Source organism: Protopterus annectens, chromosome 5.part1 (genome assembly GCF_019279795.1).
Source record: "Protopterus annectens isolate FY-2018-M chromosome 5.part1, PAN1.0, whole genome shotgun sequence".
NCBI lineage: Eukaryota > Metazoa > Chordata > Ceratodontiformes > Protopteridae > Protopterus > Protopterus annectens.
Window position 1 is genome coordinate 602,036,724 of NC_056736.1, and position 24,174 is coordinate 602,060,897.

At 41.0% G+C, this 24,174-nt stretch overlaps 1 protein-coding gene across 2 annotated transcripts in view; it reads right to left on the reverse strand.

Annotated features, from left to right (window-relative positions):
* Window positions 1-475: 475 nt before the first annotated feature.
* Window positions 476-24,174, reverse strand: part of N4BP2L2 (NEDD4 binding protein 2 like 2) — a 290,582-nt gene continuing 266,883 nt past the window's right edge. For both annotated transcript variants that reach the window (XM_044073216.1, XM_044073215.1), the window contains 2 exons: window positions 2,580-2,656; window positions 476-1,353 (listed from right to left, as the gene is read on the reverse strand). In XM_044073216.1, coding sequence (XP_043929151.1) covers window positions 1,164-1,353; window positions 2,580-2,656 — 267 coding nt within the window. In that variant the 3' untranslated portion in view covers window positions 476-1,163. The remainder of the gene's footprint in view (window positions 1,354-2,579; window positions 2,657-24,174) is intronic.

The window sequence follows — 24,174 nt, forward strand, 5'->3', positions numbered from 1 at the left end:
TTAACTTTGTCTGACATCGGACTGAGGCAAGAAAAGTTTCCCCAATGGGGTACTTAGCTTTAGAGAAGACTTCGGGCTGAAATTCGATTTGAAAATCTCAGGAGCTAGCCGACCGGCACTTGCGAACTGCTTCTGCTTCGGGCACCGCACGGCAAGAAAGACTGGAGAAAATGTCGTCGGCTGCCTCTTTTATCCCCCTGTCGCACTGATGTCAGGGAAGAAGCGACGACAACCGATGCCGGACCAAGACTTTGGGATTCGGCTGACTGCGGGACCGCCTGACGGCAGGATAACCCTAGTGTGATGACTGCAGCAGTATAACATGATGAACATCTAAAATATGACAAATGTAAAGAGCAAACAGTCACAGACAGAAGTAGCAGATACTCTTCCATAAGTATTGCATCTATGCGACTTCGGGTAATTGGTCATCTAAACTTTGATTTAGCCCTTCAAAGAACTAATAATGCTTTAGCCCTGTCAAATGTTGTTTATTGGCATCAGTGTTAATCAGGTACCAAAGGAGATGAAAAGAATTAAAAAAGCACACTTGGGAAATTGTAACATAATGGTGAAACAGATAAAGTAAGCAGCTCATCAGTCTTAATGACTGCACAATTAACAAGTGCTTCCTACACATAACACTTGACAGTGCACAAACAACACAAATATTACTCAAAATATGGGAACTTTAGTACTGACGTATGCTACTACAAAAACATCAGACCCATTTTCTGACCAGCAGAAAATGGACATGGTTTTCCCTTTAAATGCTAAATCCATGGGAAAAAACAACACTGAAAATGTCTATCCATTTCTTAACAATCTTTATAAAACACTATATACAGCATATTGTTATACTCCATATTTTTTTTAAAATAAACAATTTCCTTTAGTATTTATGGATGATCACATTTTTGATCATTTTTATATGTACAAATATTACAGTAAGCATTAACAAAACCTAGGTTTGTAACTAAAAAGTGTCTACAGTTTAATCTGCCTCTGCAGGCAGAAGAACCAGATCATAAAATAAATAGAAAGCTGGCATCTGGTTATGAAGATCAAAGTGTAAACAAAGCTGTAATTCATCCCAAATGTTTTCTTCTTTTACTTTTATTAAAAATGACCGAAAACTGCATCAAACATAAGCGTTGAAGGTCTCAGTGATCAGTAATCCTGTTAGAATTCCGAGTGTCTGATAAACCTCGCCTCTTCTTTAGTGGTGAGGGTCTAGGGTTAGTTTTAAATTTTGGCAGCACAGAATTAAGGACAATATCTATAGATATTTCAGAACTAAATCGTTCCACCATCTTAGCTATCTTCTCACGTGGGACTTGATGTGTGTTCCTCCTTAAAAAAAAATAATTAAAAAAAACAGTTGTTAATGGAATCTCCCCACTCCTGTTCCAGTTAACTATTTTTTATACATTAAGACATGTTACTTTGAGCCAGAGAAATGGTTCCAAAAAAAATAACATAAAATAAAAAAATGATAATTACACCTCAAGGCAGCAAGCAATTCTCTGTAAATGCAAGAGATGCACATCACTAGTTCTGTTCATGCCTGCAGTGGTTACTTCCTTACAATGTTTCTAACTATTAATGGAGTCTCTCTAAGTAGCTGGATTAAAAAATAAAATTCCCTATGATTACAGGCTCAACAGGATAACCAGCCTTTATCTTTGGACTGTGTTTGTTTAGCTGTCAAACAAACAGGCTGCAGAATGATGTAAAATACAATCACCATTTACAAACTTTAGAAATGGTGCCACAGTGAACAGCATAATGTTCCTGACTGAAAAGTGTACTGTATTGTCCACTTCTAGCCCCTTTTTTCAGAGACGCAATATAAACAGTTAATGGGAATCATGACATGCACTTACTATTGATGATCTCAAGAACAATGAGAGCTGAAAACTCAAAATATAATGATGGGATTCCCAGGAGGATACCACAACCATTGGAAAACACCAATGGTACATATAAAATACCAGCAGTGCATCTATTTCTCCCATTTAGAAAAGAAAATATCTGGAGAGAAAGAAATGGACATGATACACGTTGGAATACCAAATCCAGGTTTAGTCAGCCAACTCTCCCTTTTGTTGTTAGACTTTTTAAAACATTTTTCTGGCAATGTGTATACCACCATAAATTAAAGATTTAGAGAAATGATAAATCATATAATTTTATGTAATTGTAAATAGTAAAATTACACCTGTGAAAGGTGTTCCTTACCAACACTTCAACTGTCATGTATCTGAAAGTCAGATGATTCATAAATAAACACAAATAAATAAAAATCACAGGCTTTAAATTCAAAATCATCACAACACTGCTATTATGGGACTCAATGCTTTCCCAAAACAAATGAGGGCAACATAAGCTAACAAGCAATTCCTATTAATAATCAGTAAAATTTTCTGTGCGACATGCCTCATCACAGTTCTGGATACTTAAACCAAAACTTCATCAGTTTTCCTCCCTATAATTCAGCTGCCAAAAGAGCTATCAAATGTGTTCATTTGCTTTGTGGTAGCAATCATAGAATTTAGCTTAAAAAGATAAAAACTTACTTTTCTAATTCACCAGGATCAAATTTCCACCATGTATCTGGTTCCAAGAACTCCACATCATAGTTTCTTTTAAGGGCCTTTAGGATTATGATGAGAAAACAAAAAGGTACACAAGAGTGAAATAAAGAACAGGTTATGTCATCAAGTACTGTAAACCAGTAAGTCATTCACAATAACTGAAAACAAGAAAACAAAAGCAAAAATTTACAATTTTAAAGAAAAAGCAAGGTTCCAAAAAATCAGGTCTCTGTAACAGCACTACTGAAGTCCTCTACTGCTTTTCATATATATTTCTACACCAGAAAGTGTTAACTAGTTCTCCCTGAAAGAAGAGTTCATAGGTTGGTACTAGGCTATCGGCCCTAGGGCCTATACAAGTCTAGCCATAATAATTCCCCGGCTATTTCTTCCCACACTATTTACTTCCCTGGACCCCTGTCTAGCAGGGCAACTGACATGATCCCCGGGGTGAATTTCCTTTCTCCCATCCAGTCATCAAGGTTCCTTTTGAAGAGGGCCAAAGAGGTGCTCTGCATGACATGTATGGGCAGTCTATTCCAGAGTCTGGGGAGTCTCTGGGTCAGGAACCTATCCCTCCAGCATGTTTCGTTTATTGTGATGACAAGGTTTAGATCCCTGGAGCGTGTGTGGCTCTGAGGGATTGGGATTTCTTTAAGTGTAGCATGTCCAACAGCTCTGGGTTTGACATGGCCTTGTATGTTAAGCAGAGATCGCCTCGGAGTAGACAATATGCGACAGAGTATAGCTGGAGTTTTTTTAAGGCGGTCAGCATACGGCATCTGTTTTAGGCCTGTGATTCTTTTAGTGAGGTATTTCTGCGGCCTTTCCAGTTGTTGCAGATGTCTTGAGAGGTACATATCAAATGGGGCATTGTATTCTATAATGGGTCTAATGAGGGATGAGTACAGTGGGACAATGACCTCCTTTTTTCTGGACGAAAAGCCCTTAGTGATGAGGTGTGCCACATAGAAGGATTTCCTGACTGTTGTGGTGATGTGGTTATTGAAGGTGAGACCACTGTCCACCTGTGTCCCTAAGTCTCTTATCACACTTTCGGTGTTTAGTGTACTGCCACCTATGTTTTTTCCCAAAGAGGATAAATATACATTTCACGGCATTGAGCTTGAGCCCATGGCTCTGGCACCAAGCATCTGTTTCTGTAAGGCCCTTTTGTAGAGTATCAACATCACATGGGGATTCAATAATGGCTCCCAGTTTGCAGTCATCTGCGAACTTTGTTAGCCACAGTCCCTTAGTGTTGGCCTGTACTTCAGAGAAGTAGACGTCAAACAAGAGAGGTCCCAGGACTGAACCCTGAGGTACTCCACTTGTCACTTGTCTGGAACTGGATTTGGAGTCAGCTACTTTTACAGTGTGGGTTCTGTCAGTAAGCCAGTTGGCAACCCATCGAGTGATGTAGGGATTAATGCCCAGCTCTTAGTAAGTTTATCTATGATTCCAGAGTGGGGGATGGTGTCAAAGGTCCAGATACGCTGTGTGGACTGCCACGGCTCTGGAGATTGATTCAAAGAAGTCAATCAGGGTCAGGAGACAAGACTGGCCCTTCACAAACCCAAACTGGGTGGGGTCCAGTGTTTTAAGGTTGCCAATGTCTTTGTTTATAAGTTCCATGATAATACATTCCTTGGCCTTGCACATCAGGCTCGTCAGACTGATGGGGTGGTAGTTCCCGGGGTCCAAGATGGATCCCCCTTGTGGAGTGGGATAACTGTAGCTGTGCGCCACTCAGTGGATGCCTGAGGTGAGGGTATGATTAAATATGACACTTAGATGAGGTGCCAGTTCATTTTGTAGTTCCTGTAGTACACAGCCCAGGATGTCATCTGGTCCCATGGATGCTGTATTCTTAGCTTTGGAGAGGGCATTTTTTACCTTTGTGGCCGTTATTACCGGACAGGTGAAATCAAGGGAAGCTGACCCTTGGACATGCCTGGTTTGGTGCTTTTTTTTTGAAAAGTACAGGAGCTGTTTCCCTTACCTTAGCAAGGTACTTTGCAATTATAGGCTGTTTAGTGCCTATGACTAATTTCTCCTTATTAATAAGGAGAGTTGAGTGCTTGCCTTGTATCAGTTTAAGGCTTCCTAGTGTTTTTAGAAGAGAATTCATTAGTTTTATACATGTGCCTACAAAATGAACAGTGGCTACAAGGAAAACATCTAACTAATTTTCCACCATCTAATGCACCCTAAGTAATGTTAGAGAAATGCATTTTATGTTTGTAATGGTTGAAAAAATACCTAATGTTTTACCTCTCCTGAAGAAGGAAAATCTAGCACATAAAAGATCATTCAACTACTCATCAGCTAATAAAATATCCCAATACTGTTGCACCACATCCATGAAACAGAAGGGGTTACGTCCATAACTAGTTACAATCAAATGGTTTTATCAATGATTCCCTTACTAGTATGATATCTTAACAAATCATCACTATGTAACTTGTGTACCTCACTACTGGTCTGAAGGATATGTGGCTTAGTGTACACACGTTCCCAAAACCTGGCCATTAGTTCCTTTTCTTGAAGTTTAAGTTCATTTGTGGAACAGATTCTATGAACGCTCATAAATTGGGATTTAGGAATGTTTCGGATGATATGTTTTGGATGACAGCTGGAGGCATGGAGTAAGGTATTAGAATGAAATGGTTTACGATAAACAGAGGTTGCCAAAGTCCCATCCGGTTGTCTTTTTAAAAGGACATCCAGAAATGAAATGCATTCCATATCATAATTGACTGTGAACTGGATACCCAACTTATTTTCATTAAGATATTGAACACATTCATGTAAATATTCAACATCTGATTTCCAAACCATCCAGCAGTCATTCAAAAATTTCCTCCAAATATCTATTTCATACAGAAATAGATTACGGCCATCATTGTACATAATCGTCTGTTCCAAATATCCCATGGAAAGGTAGTTAAAAATTGGTGCAAATGAAGGACCCACAGCCGTACCTTTGAGCTGTAAAAAGCAACTTCCATTAAAATAAAATACAATCTTGGGTAGAACGTGTTCCACCAAACAGAGGAGGAAGGTGTTAAAACCCGGGCTGTATAGTAGAATTTCCCACAACCAATATTCCAAGGCAGTGGGATCTGCCCAATGAGGAATATTTGTATATAACAATGTAACATCAAGGGTGCACATAATCTACCCAAGATCCAATTGTGCATCAGACACAGTATTGAGAAATTCCATAGTGTCCTGCATACGAGCCCTAACACTTTTTAACAATGGCTTCAAATATGTTGTCAGAAAAAATGATGATGGTTCTGTGAGAGAACCATTACCAGAAACAATAGATCTGCCTGGTAGTTGCGTGGCATTTTTGTGAATTTGGGGAAGTAAGTACAGGTATTGTGGTAATAGATCTTTGACCCCAAGATGATATGACCTTTTGTCAGTGATAATACCTTCACTAAGCGCCAACTGCAAAAATTCAAATTTCAGACTTAAATCTAGATGTTGGGTCAATGGACATGACTTTGTAAAACCGACCATCTTTCAGCTGTCTCTACACTTCAGCCAAATACATAGAACAGTCCATGACCACTGTAGTTCTACTCTTATCAGCAGCAATGATTACAATATTTTTATTCTTCCTCAAATGTTCTAAAGCTTGAAGTTCTGATGAAGTTAAGTTATTAGGAAAAACATATCTGATTGTACACCAAAATGTAAATCTTTGAGTACACATTTTTGGAAGACATTGACATGCTTATTCATAGGAAGATCAAATATAGAACATTGAAATTTAAAAGTTTGTTGAAACGAGTAAGTTGGTTTATCGCTGTCATTATTATCAAAATACAGTCCAGGATTTAGCAATCTACAAAAAGAGGTCAAATTATCCACAAATGTATCCTCAGACACCAGATAGCCAAAAATAAAACTGAGACCTTTATTTAACACCTGGGTTTCAATATCTGACAAAACAGATGAAATATTATGTACATTGTTTAAGTTAACTTCTTGGGTTTCAAAAGATATAGTAGTGTTTCTAAGGTTGCATCTTGACCTGCATTTTCTTCCACCCCTCCTTCTACCTCTAAAGGGACAGAACTAATGTTCTTATCTGGGCCCAAACTTTGGTTTAAAAGAACAGCATTTTTTAGAAGCTGGTGACACTTGTTGAGACTCAGTTTCAGTATCTGTGAAAGAGGAAGAGTCCTCCCCAGAAGTATCACTGACTGATTTCTTTAGGATAGATTTTTCCTTTTCCTTTTTTTGGCCAGTATTATGGGTTTCTTGTTTAGAAAATTTAACACTTTTAGCCTGTTCAAATGTTTTTTCTTGACTGTAGTCCCCGACATCTTTTACATTTATGCAACTTTCTTTCCTTGAGTTCCTTTATGAACTCTTAACAAATCAGCACTTAACTTTTGAATAACTTTTGAAAGCAAGACTTACATATGTTGGCCATCAAACTGCCTTGCCTGTTCACACATCTCAGTCACCTCTGAAACAGAGCTTTCCTTATTTTGCATTCATAAAACGAATTTAATACTTTTACAAACTGTATAGAAGTGGATTGCTGTATTTCAGACCAGGCTGTTAATAAAATATTATCGGCCTGGCCCACCAATGGTTTAATAAAAATTTGCAAGCCCCTTGGGGAAATGCTCTTAAGTTGGTATGCCTTAAACAATTTCAAGTGCCAAACACAGGACCTGATGTTTTTCATCATCATCATCAGCCCCCTTTTTCCCATTTTTCTACATGGAGTTGGGGTATCATGTTAACTACTGCCAGTTCTCTCGATTAAGTGCCACACTACTGCCTTCTTCAACACTTATGCCAGACTGTTGCAGATCTTCTTTCACACAGTCCATCCACCTCTTTGCTGGACGTCCTCGCTTCCTCTTACCTTCTTCCTGTCTGTCTCAAATCTTCCTCATCAGACTGTCTTCTGCTTTTCTACACATCTGCCCAAACCACCGTAATCTGTTCTCTTTGATCTTTTCTGCAATTTGAGCCATTTGGCTTCTGCACTTATGTCCTCATTTCTTTGTCTGTCCCACAGTGTGCATTCTATCACCTTTCTCAGGCACTTAATTTCCATCATCTCTAGCTTCTTAAACTGTTCTGCCTTTACTGCCCAGGTTTCTGTAATACTGGTTGCACCACTGTCTTTTACACCTTACTTTTCGGCTTCTTTGGCATTCTTCTGTCATAGACTACACCTGATACTCTATGCCAGCTGGCTGCAGCCCCTCTGATTCTAGCTTTGACCTCTTCATTCGGACTACCCTTCTCCTCAACCACCCCTCCCATATACCTGAAGCTGTTTACCTGTTCCACTATCTTCCCTTCCATCTCTATTCTCAGCTTATTCTGATTTCCCCAATTTGCTGCCATTACCACCGTCTTATCTGTGCTTAGTTTCATCCCACATGCCTTCTGATTTGCATTCCATTCTCCTATCCTTTGCTGAAGTTCTAGATCAGAGTCTGCCTGTACTGCCACATTGTCTGCATACAGCAGCTTTGCTGATCCATCCCCTCCAACCTGTTTGCTAATGTAGTCCATCACCAGTATGAACAGCAGTGGGGTCATACACCCACACCCACTGGGAATCCCTCTGTGATGCCGAACACTGTTTGTACTCGAGTCATTGGGTCCTTGTACATAGCCTGCACTAATTCTACCAATGTTTCTGGGACTTCAAACCACCACAGTATTGCCCAGATCAGCTTTCTTGGGACCTTGTCATATGCTTTCTCCAAGTCTAGGAATGCCCAGTAGGACTCTCTCCTCATCTCTATTTTTTTCTCAAGTATCTGTCTCAATGCAAACAGTGGGTCAGTTGTGCTCCATCCTTATCTGAATCTAAACTGCTCATCTCCCATCTTACATTCTACTACTCTGCGTATCCATTTATCAATCACCCTCTCCAGAACTTTCATGCAATGTGATAGGAGTTTGATGTCTCTGTACTGCCCACAGTTGTGGATGTCCCCTTTGTTCTTTTACACTGGCATGAGTATACTTATTCTCCAGTCATCTGGGGTACGCCTTTCTCTCAACACTATTAGTACCATCAGAAGCCATTTCTCCCCTACCTCACTCATCATCTTTATCATATCTGCTGTGACCTCATATGAGCCTGCTGCTTTCCCTGACTTCATCTTCCTTAGTGCTGTTCTTACTTCTTCTAGGGTGGGCTCCTCTTCTTCTCTCATCATAGGCTGTTTCTGGGGCAGTACAGCTTCTGTGGGGTTTTCTCTATTCAGAAGCTGCTGGAAATACTCCTTTCATCTGCCTTTGATGTCTTCTGGGTGGGTGAGCAGGCTGTTGCTGGCATTCTTTATGAAGGGTGTCTGACTATCTTCTACATCTTTCTGTCTTTACCTTGCAAACTGGTACAGTTTCTTTGTGCCTCTTACTGAGTTACTTTCCAGAAGTTGGTACAGTGCCTCTGATGCCCTATTCTTTGCTATTGCAACTTCTTTCTTAGCTTCTTTGTTAGTCAACCAGTAGTCCTTCCTAGCCTGGTCAGTCTTTTCATACATTTGACAAGTTTATCAAATGTTTGGGTGCATTGACTCTCTCAGATTCCTTGTTTGGTATAATACCTATGCTAGAGTCTACTGCAAAAACTTGGATGTCATCCTTGGCCTCTGATGGTCCCTCCAGAATGGTCATTAAATCCATTTCCAAAAATGTAAAAAAACACTCTTAGAAAATGTCAATAATTTTAAACTTTCCCTTAATTTTGACTCAAACCAGTTGGAACACAAATGATTAATCCTATGGCAGAATATTTGTTATAACAAAAAAAATTCTCTTCAAGGGAACACCTACAAAGTAGAACTATTCAATGACATATAGTTATAACGAGGTTGGACAAATCAATGGTTAATGAAAGCTAAACTAAATAATAAAGAATTAAATTGCAATAATATATTCATATGAAGACCATCCATGAATAGAAACATTTAAACAGTATTAATGTATAGTCATATAAAGTGACATTTTGAAAAAAAGCAAAAATATGTTTAAACTGTTCAAATCACAGACCACTGATAAGAATGTAAGGTAATAGAAAAACGACTGTTCCTTATTTAGAAAACCCCCCCAAAAAACATATTTAAACTGTTCAGATCACAGACCACTGGTAAAAGTGCATAGTAATCCTACTCCCAGCAGAGTATCTTCAAAAAGCTGTAGATGAATTAGCATACCCCATTTCAATACTAATCAATAGATCCACTGTTGAAGCCTATATCCTCTACATATGGAAGATCTCCCACATTATTCCTCTTCATAAAGGGCTACTTCCACTGAATTTTCAAACTATAGACACATAGACATACTGTCACCCTTGGCAAAGATTATGGAAAAATGTATCCATAAACAACTCCTACCCTACCTCAATACAATCTTCTAGCCTCCGCCCAGCATGGTTTCAGACCATACTTCAGCACGCCTTTCCTTCTCTCATACAACAAATCAAAACCACAATAATAACAAACTTTCGTCTGCCCTTTTCGTAGACCTTTCCAAGCCATTCGACGTGATAAACCACCAGCTATTACTACGTACACTAAAAACACTCGCAATAGATAACCAAGCAGTTCTCTGGTTTCAGTCCTATCTAAGTGGTAGACAACAAGCTGTATTATGGAAGGGGAATCTATCCACCCTATTACCAATCACCCTTGGAGTCCCTCAGGGGTCCATATTAGGTCCGCTCCTTTTCTCCATTTTCATTAATGACTTAAATACAGTCATCCCAAAAGCAACTTGTATTCAGTACGCGGATGACTCTACCCTTACCTGCTCTGCTCCCTCTCCAGCAGACTTACAGAATTTATCACAAAGCACCTTTAATAAAGTGGAAAACTGGCTCACTCACCGGAGTCTCCTATTAAATTCAAATAAAACAAAGCTGTTACTCTTCAACCAACACTCAAAGTTTCCTTGCCATCACTTACCATAAAATCCAACAATGGGACCATAATTTCCCCAAAACCTACAACTAAACTATTAGGCATATTAATTGACAACAATCTCAAGTTCGATGCTCACATTGACCGAACTATTAAGACAGTAAATAAGAAACTTGGCTCTTTATATAAGATTAAACAATTCCTTACCCCATCTGCTAGGACTGTGATTGCCCAAACTCATTTACTTTCAGCCCTGCTATATGCATCTCCTACTCTTACAAATCTAACCTAAATAAACCCGCTAGCTGCAACAATAGTATTGCCAGATTTGCTACAGGTTCATCATATAGACAAGACCATTGTCTGAACGTTCAAGCTCTAGGCTGGCTAGAACTACCCTGTCAAATTCAGTATAATCAATTAATAGTTGCACTCACAATTCTCTATCAACCAGAAATTACACGCAAACTTAAAAATATCATCATCCTATACAGCAACCTAAAAACTCTCCACTCCTCTAATAGAATGCTAGTTCAAACTGTTAAAGCCAACAACTTAGCTGGTGTCTATTTACCAACTCTTTTGGAAAAATCTGGAACTTACTTCCTGCTGAACTCACTGCAGTCCCCTCTAACTCAATTTAAAACATCTCTTAAAAAACACTTAAAAATACATTGGCTATGCCCCTGTACAAACCCTGACTAACCTCTTCTCTATTTACTATGTAACTCTTGTAACTTGGCCTCATGTTCAAACTATCATAACCATAGCTCTTGTACCTCAACTGATTCAGATATTTGATTAGTGTACTCCTGAACTACAAGAGAACTTACAGATCTACATACAACTAAAATTACTATAGTCATGCATACAAGTTCATAATTCTCAAACCTGTTATATATTTTGGCATAACCGGAACAGCTTTCTGCAAGAGTTTCTGCATAAAGTATATAAGTGTCAAAGTATATAACTGTTCTTGTACAAAAGTGTTTAACTGTCAAAGTCGCACTGTCTGTATGTATCTATGGAGCTTTTCTTCCCAAGCCTCCGCTGAAAATGGACCAAAATCCAGTCGGACTTTCCCAGTTAACAAATGTAAAATAAATAAATAGAACGACTGTTCCTATTACATAAATGTAATACAAACTCTGATTAATCTTTTCATAGTAGGACAGAACATAACAATTACTTTCTGCTCATTAAACAATCCAAAAGCTCCACATTATATGAATACAGTCGATAATCTTCTTCACGTGGTATAAGCAAGAGAAAATATTTAAAGTTGGTCATTAAGTTTTACAGTTTCATAGTTTGGTACTAGGCTATCTGCCCTGGGGCATTTATAAGCCTAGCCATAGTGATGTGGCTTTCGCCACCCCATGTAATGGTACAAAAGTGTACAGAATAGATTTAGAATACTGTGCCTCTGTCTAGTAGTGACACAGTGAAGACCCCCTTACATAATAGAATTAGTTTACTGTGCTTCTGTCTAGTAGTGACACAGAGATGACCCCTGGGGTAAACCTATGATCTCCCATCCACTCGTCAGGATTTCTCTTGAAGAGAGTCAGTGAGGGGCTCTGCCTAACATGAACTGGGATTCAGTTCCAGAGTATGGGAAGCCTCTGAGTTATGAATCTGTCCCTCCAGCATGTCCTATTCATATTTGTGCTGAGGTTCAAATCTTTAGCTCTCGTGTTTCTGATGGATTTGGATTTTTTGAGGTGGAGCATGTCCATCAATTCCTGATTGGACATGGCCTTGTACGTCAGGCACAGATCACCTCTGAGTAGGCGGTATGCTACTGAATAGAGTTGGAGTTTCTTTAGTCTGGCAGCATATGACATATGTTGGAGACCCTTGATCCTCTTGGTGAGGTACTTTTGGGGTCTCTCTAGCTGTTGCAAGTGCCGGGTGAGGTACATACCAAATGGGGCATTGTACTCAATCATGGGCCTGATAAGGGAGGAGTACAGGGGCACAATTACCTCCTTTGATCTGGATGTGAATCCCTTCATGATAAGGTGGGCAAAGTAGAAAGTCTTTCTAACCAGTTTGGCAATGTGGGTGTCAAATGAGAGGTCACTATCGACTTGGGTCCCCAGGTCTCTGATTACTTTTTCCATACTCAGTGGGTTACCACCTATGTGATAATTTGTGGGCACTTTGTTTTTCCCAAAGGGGATGACTATACATTTTTTGGCATTTAGTTTAAGGCCATGACTCCGGCACCAGTTGTCCGTTTCAGTGAGGCCTTTCTGTAGGTTGTATGTGTCAGCTGGTGTATCGACGATGGCGCCTAGTTTGCAGTCATCTGCGAACTTCGTCAGCCACAACCCTCCCATGTTTGCTTCCACATCTGAGAAATAAATGCCGAACAAGAGGGGTCCCAGGACAGAGCCCTGTGGGACACCACTTGTCACTGGCTTTGAGTCTGACGTGGCTCCAGCGATTTTGACTTTATGGGTTCTATCTTTTAGCCAGTTTGAAACCCATCTTGTGACATATGGATTTACATTTAAGCTGTTGAGCTTGTCTAGGATGCCAGAGTGGGGTATTGTGTCGAAAGCTTTAGCCAAGTCCAGGTAGGCTGTATGGACTGCTTTGCCCTCGTCAATGGCTCTAGTGACTGTTTCGAAAAAGTCAACCAGGTTTAAAAGACAGGATCTGCCTTTTACAAAGCCAAACTCGGTGGGATCAAGTGTCTGTAAGTCCCCAATGTCTCTGTTTATTAGTTCCATAATAATTCTTTCCATAGCTTTGCAGACCAGGCTGGTTAAGCTTATGGGGCGGTAGTTACCAGGGTCAGTAGAGGTACCTCCTTTGTGGAGTGGGACTACTGTTGCTGTACGCCAGTTTTCAGGTACATATCCTGTAGTAAGGCTAAGGTTAAATAGCATTTTTATGGGCAGGTTTAGCTCCTCTTGGAGTTCACGTAGCACGCAACCCGAGATACCTTCAGGTCCCATTGATGCTGTGTTTTTAGCTTTGCTGAGGGCGGTTCTCACCTGGACATCTGAGATGACAGGGAGGTTACATTCAGCTGGGATAAGTATTTCTTCTTTTGGGGGTGAGGGAGGGAGGGGAGAAATTTGCACTGAACCTGTCTGCCAGAATGTTGGCAATATCTGTGGGTTCAGTGTATTTTTTGTCATTGTGAACTAACTCTGAACATATCTGAGGGTTTCCACCCAGGTTTCTAACATAGCTGAAGAAGGCCTTGTGGTTATCTTTAGTGTCCATAGCAATTTTTTTCTCAAAGTTGGCCTTGGATGTTTTTATGAGAGAATGTAGCTTTCTACTAGTGCTGATCAGAGATGCCTTCTCTTTATGGGATTTTGCTCTGACGTGCAGTAGCTTCCTTCTTTTGTTATACAATTTGTTTATGGCTGGGGTCCACCAGACTGGACGCCTGCCCTTGGTGGAGAGGGTCTTTGCTTTATTTGGGATTGCATGATCCATGCATTCTTGGAGATGTCCGTAGAAAGCATTTGTGAAGGATTCTGCATTGTGGGATGTGGTTTCCACTGTCCCAGTGGGCTTAAAGGATACCATCTCAGTTTTAAGAAGTGTAAAGTCGGCTTTTAAGAAGTTTTTCACTGTAGTCTTTTGTGTTGGGGGTGGAGGTGGGATATGTATATCCAGGGTGATTAGTTTGTGGTCAGATCTCACTAGTGAAGGGTATACTTCCAGTGTGGAGCACTTTGTCCCCATGTTTGTGATGATCAGGTCTAGTATATTACCTCCCCTTGTGGGAGAGGTGACTAGCTGTTCCATTGCGTTTGAATTTATGAATTCCAGGAACCTTTGGGCTAGGGTGTTTAGGCTAGAATAATGCACCCAGTCTATGTTAGGGTAGTTGAAGTCTCCCAATATGATGGTGTTTGGTGAGACATGAATGTCCTCCAATGTCTTCAGGAAGGCTGAGTGGGGTTCCTGAGATTGGGAGGGTGGTCTGTAACATGCTACCAGTTGTATAGCAGTTTTGCCTACGGTTAGTTGCATCTGGATGGTCTCTGATGCTTCATGTGTTGCCACTAACCTGGAGGTGTGGGTGTCCTTGATGAATATGGACACTCCCCCTCCCTTTTTGGTTTGGCCCGAGTTTTGGGGCCGAAAAGCATGAATCGAGGTATAGCCTGGTAGCGCTGGGGTGCTCTCAGGAGCCTTGAACCAGGTTTCAGTTACTGCACAGACATCGATGTCCTCCATACTGAGGAGTGCTTCGAGAGCCTGCATCTTGAGATTTTAGACTTCTGGCGTTGAGCAGCATTACCCTTAATTTTTTTCCATTTTTGTTTTCTAAGGAGGTGGGTTTGTCTTTTGAGCCTTGCCAAAAAAATGCACTATGGGGGAGGCAAGAGCCTTAGCCAATATCCGGAAGCCCAGTGGTGACAGATGCAAGCCGTCCCTTGCGAAGCAGCGTGGCTTGTCCAGCATGTCATCCCAAGCAGACAGTCATTGGATCCCCCTAGAATGAAACCAGTATTTGAGCCAATTATTAAAGCTGGTCATCTTGTCTTTGTATTGTGGCATCATTCTTGGTGAGGGCAAGATGCTGCTCAGGGTCAGGGTCATACCAGTCTGGGCTACATAATCAGAGAGCTCCTCTATTTCTCTTTTCATGTAGTCCAGGGAGGTACTTCTCAGGTCATTCACGCCGGCATGGACAATGAAGGAGTCATATTTGTACTTGCTTTGGGGTGACCTGAGTGCGTGTTATGTTGCGGATCCTAGCTCCCGATAAGCAGCTCACCGTTACCCTCTCCTTGTTCAGCCTGGTAAGCGGAACGTCAGTGTGTCTGACTATAGAGTCACCTATTACTAGTGTATCAGGCATGGTGTTTGGCCTTAAAGGCTGTGATTGTTTGACATACTGATTTATTGAAATATGTGATGCATGTGTTATGTTTTGAGGTGGTGGATTTTTGGGTCTCTGCTTTGGGAGCCTCTGTTGTTTTGGTAAGTTTATTGTTAGAGCCTCCGAGTATGTCTTTGTGTTTTTATGTGTTTGGTTTGCAGTTGTGGTAGGTCTATGTGGGTCTGGGTCTGGTGTGTGTGTGTGTGTGTGTGTGTGGTTACCTTCTCCTCCTGTCTGGTCTTGCCAGTCCTGAGTTGAGAGAGTTCAGCCTCCAGTTTGGCTATATAGTTGCATCTCTCACATGTATTTGTGTTTGTTGGGAGGAGGAGAGGGTTGTCTGTGTACATGAGACAACTGTAGCATTGTCTCAAGATTCCCAGATTAACCAGCTGAACCAGAGAGGATGCCAGCAATCTACCACTCGACATGCTAGAATATTATAAGGGAGTGCTGTGCCTTTAAGGGAAGTGGGTACTCACAGGGAAGGTAGGTGGATGTAGTGCTTACTTTAGTTAGCGAGTGCATACTTAGAAGAGAGGTTTTGAGAACAAGTGCTCAGCTTATAATAAAGCGATTAGACTAGATTATTATAAGAGTAGAGCTTTCTTAAGGGAAAATTTGAAGAGCAGACTTGGCGGAGCCAGAAAAAGTGTAACTGGCGCTGCGCTATGCGCACAACCGCTCAAAGCCGTGCAAACGCAGATTTTAAACATGGAACTTCAAAAGAGCTAGAAATGGTCCAAAATAACCAAGTACTACAAGCTCTTGTGCTGAGGTCACTCCTTCAGGGACAGATAGGCTGCTCAAGGCTCCCCACTCCCACTGGTGAGCAAACAAACTTCCTTCTATCCAAGTAAGGCAATGGACACCACAGGAACTACATCACAGCCCAGAATACAGCAAAGCCTGTATACTGGTCTAAACTAGTCGAGGAGAGGCGGGAAAACAAGGATATTTTTTGTTTTTTTTGTTTTTGAGATAGAAAGCACACAGAAATGCAGGAAACAGTAATAAATCAGTTACACAGGCTAGCACATTTTAGTGGGCAGCCTCAACAGTTAAATTAACAAACAACTTTCGACCAATTTTCAACTAAATGAAACTTTAAGTGCAGATAATATATAATGCAACAAACAGTTTAAGCTTGTTCAAGGTAAGCAAGAGAAGGTATTTCAGATAAAAAACATCAAAAAATACTTAAATCAGGAAAGTAGTCGCTTTTCTCAGTTCTCTGCTGCTAGGACCACTCTGCAGGACCACGAGGAGCTGTTGCTGAGTAGTATAGCCAGACAAAAACGCTCAGAGGCGGATTTTAAACAGGGAACTTCAAAAGAGCTAGAAATGGTCCAAAACAACCAATTACTACAAGCTCTTGTGCTGAGGTCACTCCTTCAGGGACAGATAGGCTGCTCAAGGCTCCCCACTCCCGCTGGTGAGCAAAGAAACTTCCTTCTATCCAAGTAAGGCAATAGACACCACAGGAACTACACCACAGCCCACAATACAGCAAAGCCTGTATACTGGTCTAAACTAGTAGAGGAGAGGTGGGAAAACAAGGATATTTTTTTGTTTTTGAGATAGAAAGCACACAGAAATGCAGGAAACAGTAATAAATCAGTTACACAGGCTAGCACACTTTAGTGGGCAGCCTCAACAGTTAAATTACAAACAAACAACTTTCGACCAATTTTCGACTAAATGAAACTAAGTGCAGATAATATATAATGCAACAAACAGTTAAAAAAACAGTTTAAGCTTGTTCAAGGTAAGCAAGAGAAGGTATTTCAGGTAAAAAAAAACAGAAAAAAATACTTAAATCAGGAAAGTAGCCGCTTTTCTCAGTTCTCTGCTGCTAGGACCACTCTGCAGGACCAAGAGGAGCAAGTCCCGGGGAGAACAGACCCCCAAGTTTCACTATCCATTGCCTTTCTTTGTTATTCAGAATTCCATGCCATCCAGTTTTGAAAGCCCAATTGCCTATAATGCTGTCTATAATAGTAAATGAAAATTTAGCAGTGGGATGATTCAATGTGTGTCTGTATAGGGCATTGGTAACCCTAGCATTCCTAATATCACCCAGATGTTCAGATATTCTAATTCTGAACTGTCTAGATGTCTGACCAATGTAGAAAGCTTGACAAGTGCATGTTGCAAGATAGACAATCCAATCTATACTACAATTACCAAAGCAACGGATATTGTATAAATGTCCGGTGTTCTTGCTAGTAAATGTTTTAGTTTTAAAAATATAACTGCAAAAACTACAGTGTCCACAAGGGTAGGATCCAACTAATTTTTCACCCGTGAGGGTCCTCTGATATAGAGCATCATCCCTTGATGTTACTTTCTTATAATGAGAGAAATGAGATCCCAGTGTCTTGACCTTTCTATATGAAAATGAACACCTATCCCCCAAGTGGTCCTCTAGTAAAGTATGTGACTTCAATATATTCCAATGTTTATCTACAATGTCCAAAAGATGCATAGTATTTCTACCATATGTAGTGACAAATCTCAAGGTCTCCTGATTAGTCTGCCTATGGTGTTTTCTGTATTCCAATAATGTATCCCTGGTCTGATTTTTACTCCATTGCATGGCTGAACAAACAGTATGTCTAGAATATCCCCTTGTGAGAAACCTATTGGCAAGATCATTATGATGTTGTCTCAAGTCTTGTTCAGAGGAACAAATCCTTTTAACCCGCAAAAACTGGGATTTAGGGATATTATTAATAGTGTGCTTGGGATGTAGACTGTTGGCATGTAACAAGGTGTTATATTCTGGAAATTTACGATATACAGAAGTTTTAAGGGTATTATCTGGTTGGCGCTGTAAAAAAACTTCTAAGAAGTGTATTTCATTATGATGGTAATCAACCGTAAACTCCGCACCCCATATATTACCATTAAGATGTTCAACAAACTCCTGTAAATAGTCACTTCCCCCTTTCCAGACCAGCCAACAGTCATCCAAGTACCTTCTCCAGATGTCAATTTCAGGTATGTATATATTATGAAGCTCATCATAAATGATATGTTCCTCAACATACCCCATGTAAAGGTCAGCATAAACAGGTGCAAATGAAGCACCCATAGCTGTACCCTGTATCTGCCAGTAGCAATCCTCTTTAAAATAAAAGACATTTTTGGTGAGGATATGTTCGGCCATACAAATCAATAATGTATTAAATCCAGGGGAATAAATGCCTGCTTTGTTCAGCCAAAAATCCAATGCTGCTAATCCAGCCCAGTGTGGAATACTGGTGTAAAGAGATTTGGCATCAAGAGTACACATTAGCCAATGTGGCTCTAATTTTGAATCTGAAACAATTTGTAAAAATTCTGTAGTGTCCTGGAGTCTGGCTCTAATCAATGGCAAAAGAGGTTTAAGTTTTTCCGAGAGGAAAACAGAAAGGGGTTCAGTAAGTGATCCAATCCCTGAAACAATTGGTCTACCCGGCGGTTGATGAAGAGATTTATGGATTTTGGGTAATAGATATAAAAACTGTTTCGCAGGATCCATAACCATTAGATGTGACTTAATCTTATCAGATTTTTTTCATTTGGTCTGACTAGCTTGGTTGCCTTGCACCAGCCGTACTTGCTAGCTTCCTCTTTGACTCATTATACCAAGCAAGGAATCTCAGTTAGAGAATCAATGTACCCAAACATCTGATAAACTTTTTAAATGTATGAAAAACCTCAGATCCTGTGTTTGGCACCTGAAATTGTTTAAGGCATACCAATGTAATGGTATTTCCCCAAGGGGCTTGCGAATTCGTATTAAACCACTGGTGGGCCAGGCCGATAATATTTTATTAACAGCCTGGTCTGAAATACAGCAATCCACTTCTATGCAATTTGTAAACATATTACATGCGTTTTATGAACGCAAAATAGAAAGCTGTGTTTCAGAGGTGACCGAGATGTGTGAAAAGGCAAGCCAGTTTGATGGCCAACATATATAAATCTTGCTTTCAAAAGTTAAGTGCTGATTTGTTAGAGTTCGAAAAGGAACTCGAAGAAAGAAAGTTATGTAAATTTAACAGAGATGTCTGGGACTACAGTTAAGGAAAACCATTTGAACTGGCTAAAAGTGTTACATTTTCTAAACAAGAAACCTATAATAGTGGCCAAAAAAAGAAAAAGGAAAAAAATCTATCCTAAAGAAATCGGACAGTTTTACTTCTGGGGAGGACTCTTCCTCTTTCACAGATACTGAAATGGAGTCTCAACAAGTGTCACCAGCTTCTAAAAAATGCTCTTCTTTTAAACCAAAGTTTGGACCCAGATAAAGTACAGTTGTGTACACTTACCATAAATGTAGATGTTCGAGTATATTCACTGTTGCTGTCATCCCATTTGGGTTATCTGCTTGCAGTAGCCCTCAGTCGGCCTGATTAACAAAGTCTTGGGTCCTGCATCGGTTACTGTCTCTTCTTCCATGACGTCAGGTCGTCAGCGGTATAAAACATACAGCCAACGCCATTACATCAGTTTTTCTTGCCCCAGAAAAGAAAGAAGATGAAAGACTCCACTGCCATAAGGGCCTGTAATTCAGATACCCTTCTTGCTGAAGTGATTGCTAAAAGGAAAGCTGTTTTCCAAGAAGGGAATTTTAAGTATGCAGTAGCAGCTGGCTTGAAAGGAGGAAGAATGAGTTTCTACAATACAAAGTTAAGGTCCCAGGCTGGAGATGGAGCTCTCCTGGGTGGTCGTAAATGTATGGCCCCTCTGAGAAACTGCTTGAGCAGTGGATGAGAGAAGAGGAGAGGTTCTGTGTTATAATGAGCTGAAATAGCTGAGGTGTGAATTTTGATGGAGGAGAAAGGTCCTTATGAAGCATCTCAGTTAAGTATTGTAAAATCTGAGGTAAACTGGGCTCTGCTGTGCTCATCCCTTGAGATTGGTTCCAGGCACAGAATCTTTTCCATTTTTCAGCATAAGATTTTCTAGTACTAGGCCTCCTTGCCTCTAAAAATGATATCCATCACTGGTTTACTGAGGAAATTATGGAAAAGGAGAGATTAGGTAATTAGCCAGGTTGCTAGGTTCAAGTGTGTGAAGCGGAGGGTGCAGAATCTGGTTCTCCTGCTGAGACAACAGGGTAGGAGTCTGAGGCAGGTGCCATGGGGCCAACAGTGACACACTATGCAAGAGGGGTTACCAGTGTTGGCGTGGCCAGTCTGTTGCAATCAAAATTGTCCTTGGTTTGTCTTGTTTGATCTTTAGTAGTACTTTGGAGAGCAGAGGAGGAAAGGCATAAACTGATAGGTTTTTCCAGCTGAAGGACAGAGCATCCACTTTCCAAGCTTATTTGTGGAGAGTCCTTGTGCAAAATTTGTCCAATTGATAGTTCTGGGGGGAAGCAAACATGTCTATATCTGGGTTCCCCCATTTACTTGTCAACATGTTGAAAATCCTTGGTTCCAGTTTCCACTCATGTGGGTCCATGAGGTTTCTGCTTAGTTCGTCTGCCAGTGTGTTTAGTTTTCCTGGCAGGAATTGAGCTTGTAGATGCACTTGGTAGTTCCACAATGCCATGGCTAGTCTGCAGAGGGGGTAAGAATGCGTATCCCCCTGCTTATGTACCGCATAGTGGTGTTGTCCATCTTTACCATTAATTGTCCTGGAAGAACATGGTCCTTGAAAGCTGTCAGAGCATTCTGTACAGCTAACATTTTGATATGCAGGTGGATTTGCCCTAAATGCACTTCCCTGCCAGGTGAGCCCCCCATGCATAATCTGATGCATTTGTTGTTAGGGTTTCGGCGGCAAGGGGTAGTGTGAATGATAGTCCCTTGTTTTGGTGGCAGGCCTCTGCCCACCAAAGGAACTCTAGGCGTAGGCAATGTATGATAGGAATCATTGCTTCTACAGCCGGAAAATGTTGACACCATAGGCTTTTTAGGTACCATTGCAGTTTCCTCATATGCAGTCTTGCATATGGAATTAGAAGAATGCAGGAGGCCATGAACCCTAATGCTTATAGTATTTGCCTTGCAGATAGCAGGGTTTTTGTGGCCACTTGTTTAAGTAGGTTGTCAAATGAATTTGTTTCTCTGGCGTGAGAAAAGCCATCTGGGAAGTTGTATTCAAGCTTGCTCCCAGGAATATAATTTGTTGATAGGGTACCAGGTGTGAATTATTTTCGTTTATGGTGTACCAGACAAGTTAGCATCCTTTGTACAAAGGCCAGATGATTCAAAAGTATGTCCTGGCTTTCTGCCTGAATTAGACAATCGTCCAGGTATGGGTATATTTCAATATTTCTTTGACTGCAAAATGCAATGACTGGAGCTAGGCACTTTGTGAATACCCTGGGTGCAGTAGATAATCCAAAGGGCAGTGCAGAGAACTGATAGTGCGTGTAACCTGCTTTGAAGCATAGGTATCTTCTGCAAGATTCCCTGATTGGGATGTGCAGGTATGCTTCCTTTAAATCTAATGCTGCCAACCAGGCGTCTTTGCCTAGCATAGGGAGCAACTGGTGAAGTCTCAGCATCCTGAACTTTGGAATCACCAAACAAAGTGTTTAGAGTAGACAGGTCCAAGCTAGAACAACATGAATTGGCCTTTCTGGGTACCAGGAAAAGTCTTGAGTAGAAACCTTGTCCTTTTTCCTCTTCTGATACCAAATGAATAGCCTCCATGCTTAAGAGAGAAAGTACTTGCTTTCGGACCTCTGCCCACTGATTTGGGGGTAAATCTGGCCACCCGCTTGGTGTTGGTAAAGTGTGGAAGTGAAATCTGTTTCCCTGGGACACTATATTTAAAACCCATTTGTCCTGGGTAATGAGTTCCCAGTTCTTTGCATGAAGAGCAATCTTTCACCCCAAAGGGGCAGTCAGTTGAGAAGTGCTTGGAAGTTTTAAAAAGAAGTCACTGAGACAGTTTACCATGGGGGGGGGGGTTATTACTCCCAGATTTGGAAGTGGAGGCCCCCCACTTAGTCCTGTGCGTACCCTGGGACTGAAACCTGGAGGATCTGCTGGATCTGGATTTGGAATGAGAAGGTCTGGAAGAGGCAGGAAAGGACAAATTCTTGGAAGGCCAATGCCTACTAAACCTTGGAGGTTGCACTTGTAAAAAATCTTAAACAGTTTGCATAGATTTAGCTTTTTCCTCCATCTTTTTAAGAACTTCTTCTGCCTTGTTGCCAAACAGGCGGTCCTGGTTTAAGGGAGTATCCAGTCATTTTGCTTTAACATGACCTGGCAAGGATTGCTCCTTAAGCCAAGCATGCCTTCTAAGTACAGACCCAGTTACAGCAGCCCTGCAAGATGCCTCTAGTGAATCAAAAACCACATTGCAAAGTATGTTTTCCAACTTGTTCAGCTAAATGCAGTAAATCCTTATTTTCAGCACAATCAGGAATCAACATAATTTTCTGTTTAAGCAATCCAATAATATGCTGCTGATACTTTAACATATGAAACTGGCAGTTTAAGGTCCTAATGGCCAAAGTTGCAGAAGTGTATACCTTCTTACTCCATCTATCCAGCGCCCTGGAGTCTCCATCAGAGGGGGTAGGATTTTTGACAGCAGTAGCTTTAATGCCTTTGGGTCCCTGCGAAATGGTCTCAGGATCCGCAGTAGGATTTTTAAAAAGGAACTTGTGAGAGTCAGGGACCCTATAATATCTATCAGGTTTTCTGGGAGCAGGAGGTAAAGAGTTAGGGGCCAAGCTAGATTCCGAAAAGGCATCATCAACAATGTCCAGTACAGGAGGTATGGCTAAAGGCCTGTGCTGGGGCAGGAGTAAGAAATCCCTAAGCCTCTTTTTAGAATCACAGGAATCCTGACTTTCCCAACAAAAATTCTCCCCGAGAGTATGTAAGTTTTACCAAAAGAGAAATCTTCTGGAGGGGGGGGGGGAATAGAGTCCTCAGCATCAGAATCCTCATAGGTAGATAAGGGTAAATCCTGGTCATAGAAACAGAAAATTCAGAATCCTGGTCAAAAGTATTATAAGCAAACTCAGTCCTAGGTCTCTTAGAGGGGGAAGGCTGGCTTCCCCTGATTAAGTTAATAAGGTCTTCAGCCATTCTTATCATTTGTTTTTTAGGCATAGAGGCCTCTCCATGCGGTCTGGGCATCAGTTTTCTAGGCATGGTTTGAGTTTTAGGCCTTGAAGAAGAAGATGGTGTCAGTTTAATACACAAGTCAGTAGGCCTGAAAACACCCTCAGAAGCCGGTGCCTGCACAGCAGCTCAGGACCCATCCAAGGTATAGACATCCGCAGGTTCCACAGTTGAAGCATCTTGCGGCATACTCAATGGGTCTAGGAAGAGGCCTGCGAATCTGAAGTAACAGGTATCAGAGGCTGCAAAAGCACCTTACTGAGTACCGGCGAACTGGCGACTGGCTTAGGAGAAGCGTCGTTGGCAGCTTTGGACCTAGGCGGCCTGTCTCTGTCTATCCTTGCGTTTTTTCAGAATGTTGGTAGTCGGATGGCTTACCGAAGACATATCAGGATAATTGAACCAAGCACCAAAATATTTAGAAGTGAAAATATACAGATGATGGATAGTTCGTGGTTTAAATAAGGCACAAAACCGACAGCGAGGTACGCTGTGGTCACGGCCTAGGCAAGGAACACAGTACGAATGAAAATCTTTATGAGGTATTTGCTTTCCACAAGTAATGCAATTATTTACTTTTACTGACATTGGTTTAGAGCAAGAAAAAGTTTCCCCAATGGGGTACTTAGCTTTTAGTTGAAGACTTCTGTTTTGAAACTCGAAAACGAAAATTTCACGAGTTGGCTGACCAGCACTTGCGAACTGCTTCT